At 43.2% G+C, this 14,382-nt stretch overlaps 1 protein-coding gene across 8 annotated transcripts in view; it reads left to right on the top strand.

Annotated features, from left to right (window-relative positions):
• Nucleotides 1-14,382, top strand: part of ephb3b (eph receptor B3b) — a 75,870-nt gene that overhangs the window by 35,183 nt on the left and 26,305 nt on the right. For all 8 annotated transcript variants that reach the window (XM_084723259.1, XM_084723260.1, XM_084723258.1 and 5 more), the window contains exons 2-3: nt 3,527-3,591; nt 8,995-9,667. In XM_084723259.1, coding sequence (XP_084579385.1) covers nt 3,527-3,591; nt 8,995-9,667 — 738 coding nt within the window. The remainder of the gene's footprint in view (nt 1-3,526; nt 3,592-8,994; nt 9,668-14,382) is intronic.

Raw genomic sequence — 14,382 nt, 5'->3', positions numbered from 1 at the left:
CTCTCACTCTGTTTTATGGCGGCACATTTGCATGTTCATTTGCCTAATTTACTCAGTTCATCCCCCTCCAACCTACAACCTCTCCTTCTTTCATTTTACATTTCCAGGATTTGAAGGAAAAAGGTGAAATGCACAGTCTTAGACACAGAGGTGCTAGAATCATAAAGAGTTCTTCTGCTTGTCCTGCTTTGGTTCTTAATGGAACCCTTAGTATTACACAGAATGCTTGATGAACGCTTTCTTCAAAAAGGGGGTTCTTCAGAAGCAAATGGTTCTGATTAGAACCTCAGCCCTTCGGGAAGAACCTTTATTTCTAAGAGTGTGTGGAGCCAAAAAGGCAAACAAGAAGAGCACCTTTCTGCATACGGGGGAGGGTCTTATAGTCATACAGAGGTTGTTTATCCCTCAACTTGTCCTTCTGGTTTTCTTTTCCGCCTATTTTTCTTTTTTCTGTTTCTCAACCGGTCCCATCAGGCAAGCCGCCAGCATGGTCTAAGAAGCTTTCAGAGGTTGTTGCTTTAAAAAATACCTTTCTCTCTTTAATCTGTCCTACTCTGCCTCTCTCTCATCCTTTATCATCCATAAAGCACAAGTTTGTCGGTTTGGAGCGTGAAAACGGTTGCTTTTGTGCGTGGGCATATAGCACTTTATTTTCTGGTTTGTTTTGTTTCCTTTGTGTGTGTGTATGTGTGTTTTCTGTGACTGTGCAGGTGTCTGAATTTGCTGTATGGTCATGAATATTGCAGTGTGCTTCTATTGCCTGTTGTTATTCACACACACACACACACACACACACACACATAGACAAATGAGCATATCAGCCAACCACATGCACACACATGCACATGCACACACACACACACACTGGCGGAGAGGGAGCGGCCCGGGTGAGGTCGGGGTCAGTCAGTGCTTTTGCTCCGGCCCATTGACTCAGGATTGGTGCTCCACTTTGGGTACAATGCAGGGCTTTGCACCAAATACACACACGCACACAATTACCCTAACACACATACACACATTCACACACACAAGCAGAGAGGTTAAACAATGCAGATGCATCGAGAAGGGAAGGGTTACTGCTGCACATGCACTACCCAATGACCCACTGTTTAAACCACTGAGTCAGACCGCACAGCTGCGTGTGTATTGCATATCTCTTTCTGCTCTCCAGCTCTCGTTCTTTCGCCCCCACCTCCCACCCCCACCCCCCCCTTTGACTCTCTCGGTCTGTCATTGTGTTTCAACGTGTTGTCATTTTCAGCAAGGTCAGCCCTAATGACAAGCCCACGCACAGTACACACGGCCCAGTCATAACAATAAACACCAGTCAGGCGGAGGTGTATCATTTCCACCATACCGGCTTACCTACCTGTGTAGCTGTAGGTAACAGGTCCCAAATCGCACACTGTCACGGTATGAGTCAGGGGAAGTCCCGCAGCTAATGTGCACTGACACAGTTTTCTGAGATGAAAACACTAGTAGGCCCTTATTTGCTCAAGTGACAAATGTGGCTCATTGCATCTGCTTACAAAAAGAGCTCTCAGAAAAAGCATTAATGATGAGTTTAAAAGCATTTCCCCTATCAGCACAGACAGAGTGCTGGAGACGCAAACAGACAGAGATGGGAAGTAACCAAGTACAAATACTTCCTTACTGTACTTAGGTAGAGTTTTCAGGTATCTGCGCTTGAGTACTTATTTTTCTAACATCTATATTTACTTCTGCTTCCCACATTTTAACACAAATTTCTGTACTTTCTGCTCCTTACATTCTAAAATATCTAAATATTCTAAAATGCACATCACCATGTAAGACATAACAAGACAAAGCAGACAGAGAGGTAGTGTCAACAGCATGATGTAGATTTTGTAAATTCTGGTCTCATTTGGATTAAAATGCATTATGCAGCAAGGCAATATTTTAGGCCTTCTATTTGCTGACAGGAGAGTAAGGGAAAGAAGTGTTTGTGACAAAGCTAGATTTGACCCTACTGCTGCTGCTGCTAGAAGTACATGATATTCACTTCAGCTCCCAGAGCCACTCCCAGAGAGACAGTTCTCACTGTGTGAACTGGCTCAGTGAAGCTTCCAGACCATTTCGCCTGAGGCCAACAAGCCAAAGCTACATTTGAAATCTGATTGTATGTGGGTTTTTTTGCACTCCCTTTGGCAGGAGCCCTCTTGGAAGTCATGTTGTCTCACCAGTTTAATAGGCACATACACATGTCAGAGACTCTGTCACTCAAAGCACGAGGGGGTGGAATTCAATGGGAATCCCCAGCTGTAGGAGTAGTATGCCATCTCTACAGAGCTAGACATAATTCTCAAGGGGTCTTTGAATTTGAGAGTGTTTGCATTTGTCACCGCTGGTGCTCCTGAATGCAGCAGTGGTGGCAGCAGGTATTTGGAGAAGGGATGGTGAAATCCTGGGGTTTTACTCTTTTATTTTGCTCCCAAGTCCCGTTTCCTGCCAGCTTAGCAGGCGAGATGAAAGACAGAGACAGAGGATGAGAAAACCTCAGCAGCCAAGTGGGCTGAGGGACTTCTTCAGGTTCATCCCGTGGAACATCTCCCACTCCCTTCCATGACCAGGGACAGTGTTAGCTCGCTATCAGGCTCTGCCGTTTCATCATCTTTTACTATCTTGTAGAACAGCACAGCGGTTGAGATAATAACGGTGGCTGCATACTGCGCCTTGAGCGCCAGGTAGTAAAAGAGTCGACATTTATAGTCTTCCTTCCCTGCTCTCACAAAGCAGCCGTCTTTGCCAGTAGAAATAAGAGAGTGGAAAGTGTTGAGGAGAGAAGGGATTTGCAGGAGACTCCATTTTGTGCGCTTGTGTGTATGATGTGTGTGGCTGAAGACAGGCGTTAAAGTAAAGCAAACTATAAGTATTGACAGACAGTGAATCCAATTGAAGTGTATTGACCTCTGTCGCGCTCAAGAGCTCCTCTTTTGTGGCTCCTAACTTTATAACCCCCCTCTCCATTCAAGCCTTCTGTTGGGTTATATATCTTGTGGAGTTTTACAACCTGTTACTTACTGCATGTGTGTGTGTTGTCAAGTGTGTGTGTGTGTGTGTGTCTTGCAGCGCCCTGTGGGAAGCGGAACCGTTTCACAGTGAGACTTGCCGTTGTTTCCTTTCCCCTGTATGAAAGCAAACGTCTAATTGAGACTAATTAGTCAGACAAGGAGCTGCAATAAAATGTCACACAATACCTCACAGATCACCCACCTCGATCTTTGTCTCTCTCTCTCCCACTGTCTCTTGGTCTTCCTGTCACACACGACGCAGGCATAGGCTACAGTGCTTCTTTGTCTAATTAATTCTAATATCGCTCTAAGCCCGTGCTTTCTGTCACTGACTTATTCAGCCAGTTATCTGAGAACAGCTTTGGTCAAAGCGTCTTATCTCCTCTGTAGGACAAGTTTTATGACATTGTTGTAAAACCACTGAAAGTTTCTATTGATATACCGCTGTTCCTCTTTGTCTGACCTGGTTGTTTTCTTTCTGCTTCTGTTTACAGAGACGCTGATGGACACGAAGTGGGCCACGACAGAATTAGCCTGGACTGCACACCCTGAGACCGGGGTGAGTTTACTGTGCAGTGTGTGTTCATGTGTGCCTTTGATCAACAGATCAGATCAAACTGTCAAACTAGACAGTGCTAATCAAATAAGGATCAATCTTTTGTCACTATGTTGCCCATTCCTCACTTAAAATATTATTAGATGAGAGATAAGAAAAGTCCTTAATGCATCTGTTTAAAGATCATGACCATGCGGCATCACATAAAATGTTTTCGGAGACATGTTTTAATGTTCTGTTTAGGTGTAATATGAGAAAGACTGGGACAAAGTGATTACCATTGTGTTCTCGGTTCCTCAGTGAAGCCTTCCGAAACTCAAATCAAACTGTCAAACTAGACAGCGTTGAACAAATGTAGATCAATATGCTGTTATGGCATTACCTATTTCTTGCTTAAAATGTTTTCAGAAACATATGTTAGTGTTAGTAGCTGTAATATGAGACAGATTGCAAAAAACAAAATAGCTCTCCACCCCATGATGTCAAACTCAAAGCTTCAGTAGTCCACAAACCACGGTGATGTCACAGTTGGTTCTCAACTGTTGTGTACCCAGCATAACTGCTGCTGGATTTTGTGTTTATACTTAATGTTATGTTATATGTTCATGTGTGAAAACTAATTTTAACCCCATAGTTGTATACGGGGTAAACTCAGTATTAAGTATGTGTGCATATGCCTCTACATATAGCGTGTCTGCATGCTTCTCAGATGTTGAACAGTCTTGTACACTTTCATCATCAAATCACTCAACAGGATATGTTGTAGGGTTCAACAGGATGCGCTTTTTAGCGAACAGAAAAAGATACACTGCAATCCAATTTCACCGACCCGCCCAGTCACAGATGTTCCCTTGCCCTTGCCTCTGCCTCAGTGCACTTAAAACTTGTGAAAAAACGTCAGTTTCCCCATGAACTAACCTTTTAAGTGCTAAAATATTTCTTGGCGTTGACCCATTGCACACCCAGGCATCCAAATCTACCACACACAAAGTGCCAGTGACAGCCGCGTCTTGCTTTCCCATGTGGTCTCCACAATGGCCTAAAGAGGAGCAAAAAGAGTCTTGACCCCTCCTCAGCTATACTTCAAAGACCTCCAGCACTCCTCCTCTTGGCTTTGTGTGGCCCTCTGACTTGGCCCTTGTGTTTTGAAAGTTGGGCCCCCATTTTTTATATTTTGTTTTTCACCCCGAGGATCTTGCAGGGAGCTGCCACCCCAGCTGTTAGAAAGTCACAAACCCTTGTATTTTCCCCTTCCTTTATTTCCAAGTAACTAAGCACTAATGAAGCCAGACACACTAGCCACATAAGCTGGAACAATCAGTAGGTTGAACCCCCTCGCAGCTTTTCATGCCCTTCTTCCCTTTCGTCCTTCCCTCCTCCCATCAGTCCATCTTCTGTTGCCTCCCTCTGCCCCCCTCTTCCTCATTAAGCTACAGTGATGCTCCCACCGGTCCCATGCAGAATGGCATAGGAACTAAGAAAAACGCCTCCCCGGTCCTTTTGCAAGCAAACCCGCAACAGATGCTCCTTTTCAAGAGATATACATACAGTGGAGAGCCTTTTGCACTCCAGATTTCCCACATTGCTAACCAAAAGACTGGAGAGGAGTTCCTCCACTAGCTTTTTTGTTTTTTGTTTTGCAGCTGAATGTGCCACAGACGGTGGTTGTCCGAGTTATCTTTCCATGCTTCATGTTTTTCCTCCTTTTATTTATATATATCTTACACAAAAAACTCAAACCTCCCTGTTGCCTCACTTGTGTCTTTATGCACAATATATGTGTGTTTATTTCTATGCTTTTGAGGTCCTTGCAATCTGTTTTTCTTAGGGTTGTTTAAGAGGAACCGATACAGTGGCTGAGAGGACAAATAAAACAACACACTGCGAGAGCTGGGAGAGCACTGAGAGACTGAGATTAAGTAAAATCCAGAGAAATGTCCATACAGAGAGCGGGAGACAGCATATAAGGGAAAAAAAAATCAATTTCTAAGAAAAAATCTTTGAAATAAACCCACTCACAAACAGACTCTCTCCAAGGGATGCTGTCCAGCCAAGTCTGAGTCACAGCATCTCGGTCTTGTTTTGTATTGCACAACAGATAAAGCAACAGACATAAAGCTACAAGAGGGAACATAAGTATGTCTGTTTGTGACAGTGAATCCAGAGACAACCGGTATATAGGTGCTACTATTAATGCCACCAGTCTGGGTGTAAAAGCTGGATGTGAAAGCCATTTCTGAGCGTTTATCTGAGAGAGCACATTCAGTTATTGACATGTGCAAGGCCTTCACATACCATGTTATTTGTGTGCATGTGTGTACATGTATTCTTTCATTTTCTTTCACCTGTGTGTCTGCACTTTGGTATGTGGAGCCCTCAGTCACAATGTCTGCATCTGTCTTCATAGCCTGTAGCATGTGTGCATCATGCATGTCTGTGTTCAGGTGTCTGTGTGTGCATGTCAACACATATCTCGAGCACCAGTTGAGTTGGTGCTTGGATTTCCAATTTTCTTCAGTCTCCTGATATTGTGTGTCTTTGTCCATATGCCATATCATTTATCTTCCAAAACAGATGGGTGAAGGAAGGGGAATTCCACTTTATAGTAGGGCTCCCCTCAGACTTTGAATGACACCCATGTAACCGTACACTGATAACAATGTACCAAGTTAGTCAGCCTGTGCAGATAATAACTATTGTTATAGTGTATCACTGTCTGCTTCACAGACCCCCAGCATGCTAAAACGTGTTATGAACAAGCCAAAATGTCCTTAGAATTAGCTTTGGGGAGCTTATCCATGCCAACAACAAAGAAAAAATAATTCTACTGTTGCAAATACACTCACTATCAACAAGTACCTTGTACAACCCCACTTAATATAATACAATTTATCCCTTTAAGCTAATAATACTAGTTTATATAAGTTGCCATCAAAATTGCTAATGTTCGCCTTGAATTCATAAGGCTAAAAGACAAAAAGGGTGTCAAGATCTTAGCAGAATTCATGCAAGACAACTTGCTTCCTCATTCTCCATTCATATCCGCAGCTTGTTCCTTGGTATCATCTTTGGCCAAAATCTTGCAAAATATATTTATCCAGCGGGGTTTTGGACCTTTGGGGAGGGTGATAGTGCGTCACAGAAACATTGTTCATTGTCATCTGAAAGTAAAATTTAAAGCTTTGATTGGAAAGGACAAAAGGAAAGTACAGTGGATCGCAAATCTTGCATAACGATTCATCTTGCTGGAAATCGATGCCAAGAAACTTGACCCTTTTTCACATGACCTACTTAATTCATTCAGGCCTGGTAAGCAGGCGCTTGGAGTGTTTGGCCACTGGTGCATGTCTCGGGGGGGTGACCTCTCTCTAAACACACGCACAGAAAAAACAGACACACACCTACACATACATAAACTCAAACAAACACAGAGCAAGTAGACACGGGCAGACAGACTCACATAAGCACATTTAAACAAACGCACACAACCTCATTCACACACACACACACACACACACACACACACACACACACACACACACACACACACACACACACACACACTCACACTCACAAACACTTGGCTGTATTGCTCTTTTGCAGTGGGTGATTTATTACACTAAACTAAATACCCATTGACACTTCATGCTTTTAGCCATCTCATTGACCTGGCTGGCGATTATCGATTCCCTCTGGTCGCTTCCTTCTCTCTTGCTCTCGTCGGGCCATCGTTTTAATGCCACGGCCGAGCTACGCCCATTCTGCCTCTCTCCCTCATGGCCTCCAGGGTCTTGGATGAATAGCCCTGTCTCCACCACATCCATATCACAGCCTTAATTAAGATGCTCAGAGCTCAGATGGAAACAACTGGCTCTGGAGAACAAATTGGTGCCTTTATGCCAGAGTTTCAAGACAGTCAAATGTTCTGCGGCAAACTTCGGTCCCGAGAGTGCAACCATGGATATTTCTTTTTCATTATAGACGTGTCTTGGCATTTAAAGTGGCAGAGATGATGAGTGATGTGAAAGACCGTCCTGTAATCAGAAGGTCACAGGTTCAATCTCGTGGATTTAGGTAGCAAATCCAACAATTCACACCAATGTCTAACAGGATAAAATGTTGAAGAAATGACATTTTGTACCCAAAAGGTCAAAGGTCAACTACACTTTGACATCATAATGTTCTGTAAAAACACTTGAAGCTCTTTATCAGTCCTCTCTACTCTGTAAAAGCGTGTTGTGAAGACAGCATGTTTCTCACTGGAGTTTATTCACTGGAATCATACATGACAATATAGTGATAAAAAATACACTTAATACATTTTATTAAATCTCTTCAAAGTATTGACCATTATACAAGTCTAGACATCGGGACAAGCATGGGTATAAACAGCAACTCGATCCGTTGGTGGAGGCAGCAATGCTAGTTCTATTTAATTTCCCTCCCCATCATCTTTTAAATGATTTAATGCATTGCCGTGCCCTATGCAAAATGCCTTTGTATTTGAAAGGTGCTATGCAAATAAACTTACCAGGCCTTGGCTTAGCTAAAAAATAAATGCACTCTGTTTGCCTGATAGGAAAAGAGAACAGATCCCTCAGCACACACACACACACACACACACACACACCCACACACACAAAGACATATTATACACACAGGAATCGCTATTTGAAGTGAAATGATTTAATCGTGGTGTCCTCATTCGAGATTGAAAAATGCATTAGATTACAGTGTCTCACAGCAAAGCTTTTACAGTCTAGTTTGCTTGCGCTCATTTAATGAAGCTGGTAATCAAAGTTTAGAAAATTTAATCCCATTTTATCCAGAGTAATTCACCCCCTGGGTACTGTAGTAGCATTGAAAGATGTAGAGGAGTGTAAAAACAGAAAAGCATGAAGGTTAACCGGCGCCTTTTCCCTGTCTTTATTAGAGGACGTTGCGATCATTGCTCTGTAATTGAAGCGTAATTGGTTGTGAAGCAATGTGGCTCCTACTTCCAAACAGATATGAGGTAAACATGCTGTGGTGGCTCAGTGGTGAGGAGGTGACAGGTTGCTGTAATTGTGATGAATTTGCAGTCCTTGTCCCTGGCTTTTCGCTACACTAGCCAGTGATGAAAGACATAGCATGGCAAAGGCAAGGGATTTTAATTGAAAATACCCTAGAAGCAATGAAAAAATACCTATTGATTCTTGCTCTCTAGGTCCTAACCTCTGCCCCGATTCTTTCATTCTTTCTTTATGATGCAAAGTGACTGAATGAAGCAAAGTGTACAGACTGGACATCGAGTGAAAGTAAATATTCCAGAAATCTGACAGACACAATGTCTTCTGTCTGTCAAAGATATCTACAAACCTTTACAACCTCTAATATGTTTATGTTTCTCTTTTTCTAACTTTGCAGTGGGAAGAGGTGAGTGGCTACGATGACGCCATGAACCCCATCCGGACGTACCAAGTCTGCAATGTACGTGAGCTCAACCAGAATAACTGGCTACGCAGTGACTTCATCCCACGGAAGGACGTGCTGCGTGTATATGTGGAGATGAAATTCACAGTGCGCGATTGCAACAGCATTCCTAACATCCCAGGTTCCTGTAAAGAGACCTTCAACCTCTTCTATTATGAGTCTGACTCAGACTCAGCCACAGCCACCAGCCCTTTCTGGATGGAGAACCCTTATGTGAAGGTGGACACCATTGCCCCAGATGAGAGCTTTTCCATGCTGGAGTCTGGACGTGTAAACACAAAAGTCAGAAGTTTTGGGCCATTGTCCAAATCCGGGTTCTACTTGGCCTTCCAGGACCTTGGTGCTTGCATGTCACTCATCTCAGTTAGGGTCTTTTACAAGAAGTGCTCCACAACCATCGCCAACTTTGCCGTTTTCCCAGAAACAGCAACTGGGGCTGAGGCAACGTCCTTGGTCATTGCTCCAGGAACTTGTGTCCCAAACGCCCTGGAGGTGTCTGTGCCACTGAAGCTTTATTGCAACGGAGATGGCGAGTGGATGGTTCCTGTGGGAGCCTGCACCTGCTCAGCTGGGTTTGAACCAGCCATGAAGGAGACTCAATGTCAAGGTGAGTGTTTGCATGACAGGTCAGCCAAGGATTTTATTATGGTTGGGTCTACCAAATTCAAACATTTGTCAAAGATCATTATTTTCTTTTCCACGTGTCAAAAATGGAAAGAACGTCTCTATGGCACCTATGAGGGGACACACTACCTCAAACACAGAAGGCTTTTAGATCACCATGTTACGATGGTAGAGGGCTCAGTGGTCGACGACTGTCAGCCATCAGTGATGGATGATGGCATCATCCATCAGCCCAACCCTAGATTTTATTACTCAGTGTTAGTGACGGTGGACTAATCTAGAGGTTATAGAGACATACTTCAACAGAGAACACAAGGTTCAACTCATGTGTTAGCAGCTGAACTAACACAGAGCAAGTCTATGAATTTTTACAAATCCACAGTGCAATGTGCTAACTTATTCCAGAGTCTTACCTTCCTGGAAGATGATGGTGGGGTTGGGGGGGATTTCCCTGTGGCGATCAATAATGTATCACATTATTACTGCTGAGAAAAGTTACATTTGCATTTTCGGCTCAGAGCATCTGATGGTTCTATGCTGAGTGAATTACAATGAGTGGGTAGTAGGGGTCAAAGTCTTGCTGAAGGACGCTTCATCTGGACATGTGGATACACGCTGATTGTTGGAGAGATTGAATCAGTATTCTTTCAACCACAGGTTACAGCCTCTATCACTGGATTGTCCAGCTGCCACATTATTATGAGCCATTTATTTGCCTCGTGTTCTTTGACACATCCATCCAATGACTACAAGGTAGAATAATACACACTCAACGACACTGTCAGCAGGCGGCTGTTCACTTCTCTGACCTCAGTTTTGCCTGGCAGCTGGCTGCTAAATAAATGGAAATGCAGGGGGAGGCTGTCTGTTTGTGAGAGCTGCGAGGGTCTATGATGGTTTCAGGTCTGATGGAAAACATGACAGGTTCACAGGGGTTGAGAGCAAGGTGAATTTAAACAGCAAGGTCTCGGCTTAAATGGAGTGCAGGTGACAACGTGAGGAGAGGGAAGGATAAATGGAAAATGCATGTGTGTTGAGGGGTACAGGGGCATAAAATTAGGTTTAGGATGCGTAGGTCAAATGGAGACAGGAGAATGAGAAGGAGAAAGGGGACTTGGCGGGATTATTGATCAGCGGTGTTGAGTTTGAGGTGTCCGTGCATGAGCGGTTTATGTATGATTTGCACGTCATCCTCGCCTGCCAAGGTCCAGAGGGCTTATTCTTCTTCAGAGAGAGATGAAGCTGAGAAGACCTTTTGTTGAGCACCCATGAATGAGAGTAACCCATCTGGATACTTTATTCCTGCATCATGCCCCCACCCCTTTTTGAGTGAAAACAACCACTCTAATAACAAATGCATTAAATAAGAAAATGGCATTGCTATTTAGCTATTAGGAGCCTAAATCCTCTGGCCAGTCTGGTAAACAATTATGCTATGTCTTTGCTGATTGATGATTGGAATTAGTATTTCAGACATCTGTCACTGTTTATATCATCAAGACACTTTATTTTGCTGCTTTGGTACTATTAAACCAAACTCCATTCTGAAAACAGGTGTTTGATAGTAGCACTATATATTTTGCACAATAAAAACTTTAGTTACACCATCATTAAGACTCTTTTCTGATTCACTTTGAACTACAGGCACAATCAGCACACACGTCATTTACTCAGAAACATCATTAACTAACCTGTGATGAAATGTTTGCCACAGATACACATACTGACTGGCCACTTTTACAGATCTTGTTTTCACCTAAAGGGGGCTGTGGGACGTGACGTATGGCCGCTCTCATTCATGCTGGTGATCAGGAGAGTGGGTGGATGCTACTACACTGGCAGCTTCTGGCAGACCCTAAATATTGGATGTGTACTCCCCTCTAGAAGGAGAGTGTGTATGTTAGTATGTAGTAAATCTAAAGCATGGTGTGTGTGGTTAAAAACTCATTTGTTTGTTCCTGGCAGCTCAAGGTTAAAGCCCTGGTGACTGGGCCCTGATAAAATGTTCTCTAATCAAGCCTCACTTGAAACCACAAGGGATAAATCTCTTCTTCTCTCCTCACATCATCTCTCCTCACGTCTCCTTTTCTCTCCTCTCACACCATTTACTCCACTCATCATCTATTTGCCATGACTCTTCCTTTCTCTGCCTTTCTGTTGTCCTGCAGCTCCCTGTCTCTGTCTTTACCTCTCCATCCACCGTTCTCTCCTAATCTGAAGGCCACTGCTCTCATTAATACCCCACCAGTGTTACAGTGAGGATGTCTGCATTAATATTAATCGATGAGCCTCTTTTTTCTTTGCTTTTCCACTCGTTTGCTGCACATTTTTCACCCCCAATATTCTTTACTTTTTTTCTTCATGCTCCACACTTTCCAATTTCAGCATACTACATTCTAATCAGTTCCTTAAGCTCTATGTTCTGCATGAGAGGATAAGACACAGGGGAGTGGGGAAAGGGGGTGGGGGCGGGGGGCGCTTGCAGGATTAGCATTTTCTATGCCTCCACCTCTTCCACCTCTCCCTCCCGTCTTCTCTAGCCCCCTTGTCTCTCTTTCTTCCTCATTCTTTGGTGGTTCCTCTGAGGAGAAAATGGATGAAAGGAAGAGGATGACCCCTTTACTCACTGGAAGTGATTGATCAGCACTTTCAGCCCTTCCCTGCTTCTTTTAATGGGAATGCTCCCTCAACATCTTTCGTTAGGCCAACATGTTCAAAAACCAATAGTCATCCCCTGCGAGTTGAGAAATTGCTTGTAGTTTACTTTATGCAGTCAACTTAAATAAACTTGCACGGGCTGTGATGTCAAGTCAGAAGTTGTTCTCCCACCTGCGAAAGCTCGAGGTCGTTTCTTATCTGTTTATCAAGCGGTACTTCCTGTTAGCCAGTGGTGTGGATGACTCAGATTAATGGTGGAAGAACAAATACACTCAGTGTTAATGTACACGGTGGAGCCAACTGGTGGTTTTGTGCTAATATTTGAACTTTCAGAAATGGGGAAAACAGCAGGAGCAGGAAGTGGTCTGTTGTAGATTTGACCTCCAACCTCGGTTGTTTTCTACAGGGAGCGAAGAACAAACATAGGAGCTGTGGTGATAATTATCATTCAGAGGGGCAAACATAGCTGTGTGTCCTTGACATTGATGAGCTAACGCACTAGTGGGTCAGCTAATCAACTGGCCCCCGTAAACTCTGCCTGTCTTACCTGCTCTCGTCTTTTTTTATTAAGCACTGCGGCAAACTCATTCATCTTTTAACGAGACAGTTTATCAAAGATATGGAGCCTGCCAAACTGTTCTGGATCACAGTGCTGCTGTCAGTGTTTCCACGTACGTCTGCAACTTATCACCTGAGTTATAAACGTCCAAACAGCTGCTATAAATGGAGGTAGGGCGTTCACAAAGGCTAGCAGAGTTTTCATCTGATTAACTAGGCGTCACTAATCAAGAATCAGTCCAGGTAAACACTGTGTTGAAGGTTCTTTTGTGCAGGTCTACAGTACATAGTGAATGATCTTAAAGGGAGATGCTGGTTTAGAAAGATAAAATAATCGAAAAGAAGTTGGTCAGAATGCAGGAGACCACTGTTATATAAGCCAAGTATCACTTTCTCCAAACCAACCAAACTCAATAGGCAAAATCAGCAATTTTACCTTGCAGAGCACTGGTGTTGCTGGTCTACCGCTGCTCTGATCTGTCTGTTTGTTTTTGCTATTGTGTGACTTCAGGGTTTTAAATGAATAATTCAGATTCACCAAAGTCACACGGTAACACAAACAAACCAACAGATCCCAGCAGCGGTAGACCAGCAACTCCTGTGTTCTGCAAGGTAAAATGACTGATTTCACCTATGGAGTTTGGAGGAGGCCGAATAAGAAAAAGCTGTCCGATGGCAAAGTAAAGTAGTGAAAATATTCAAAATCTATTATACACTTAAATGTTGATTTTATAAAAGTTGATTTTTTGGGTTGACTTTTTTTTAATCTAATGTAGTTAATACACTGACTACAGATAAGTACCTTGCACAACCTCACAACAAAAAGTCTGAACTATCCCTTAAAGGATGGAAGGATGCAGCAATACTTTCTGAGAGAAGCAACTTAACACTGATTACACTTAAGTGTATGTGTCTATATAGATATGTATCTTTGTACAGTGGTATGCAGACCCATATTTGTGTTATTTGTGCCTCTCTGATTCTCTGTGTATGTTTGTATCTATTTCATAAAAAGAGTAAATTCAGATGAAAGCAACATGCCAGCGTTTGGCTCTGAGGGTCGTGTATGTAATTTGGGTTGACAAGACTCTTCGTGTGAGCATGGGTTTATGCAAACAGCTACATGCTGCTCAAAAACCTCTCTCCCTTTCCACTACAGTGTGCAGAAAATGCACTCTCCATAAGTGAGAGAAAGGGAAAGGTGGCGCTGAGGGGGACAAAAACAAATCATGTGCGTGTGCACACACGTACATTAACAAACACGTGCTAAACACATTGAATAAGACATTTTAGTCATTTTGACCAGTGAGCTGGAACAGTGTTTCGAATGCAGGCAATGTCACCACAAAATTATCCACTTTAGTTAGGACATTGCATCCTGCTGTGAACACTTGCATACTAAAGCTCAGGATTAGTTTAACATCTTCAATGTGCCTCACACAAATGTTAAAAATCTACCTACATAGCTTTACCTTTAATCGT

Source organism: Lutjanus erythropterus, chromosome 7, assembly GCF_056507025.1.
Source record: "Lutjanus erythropterus isolate fLutEry1 chromosome 7, fLutEry1.hap2, whole genome shotgun sequence".
Taxonomy (NCBI): Eukaryota; Metazoa; Chordata; class Actinopteri; order Lutjaniformes; family Lutjanidae; genus Lutjanus; species Lutjanus erythropterus.
This window is presented reverse-complemented; position numbering and strand designations above follow the sequence as displayed.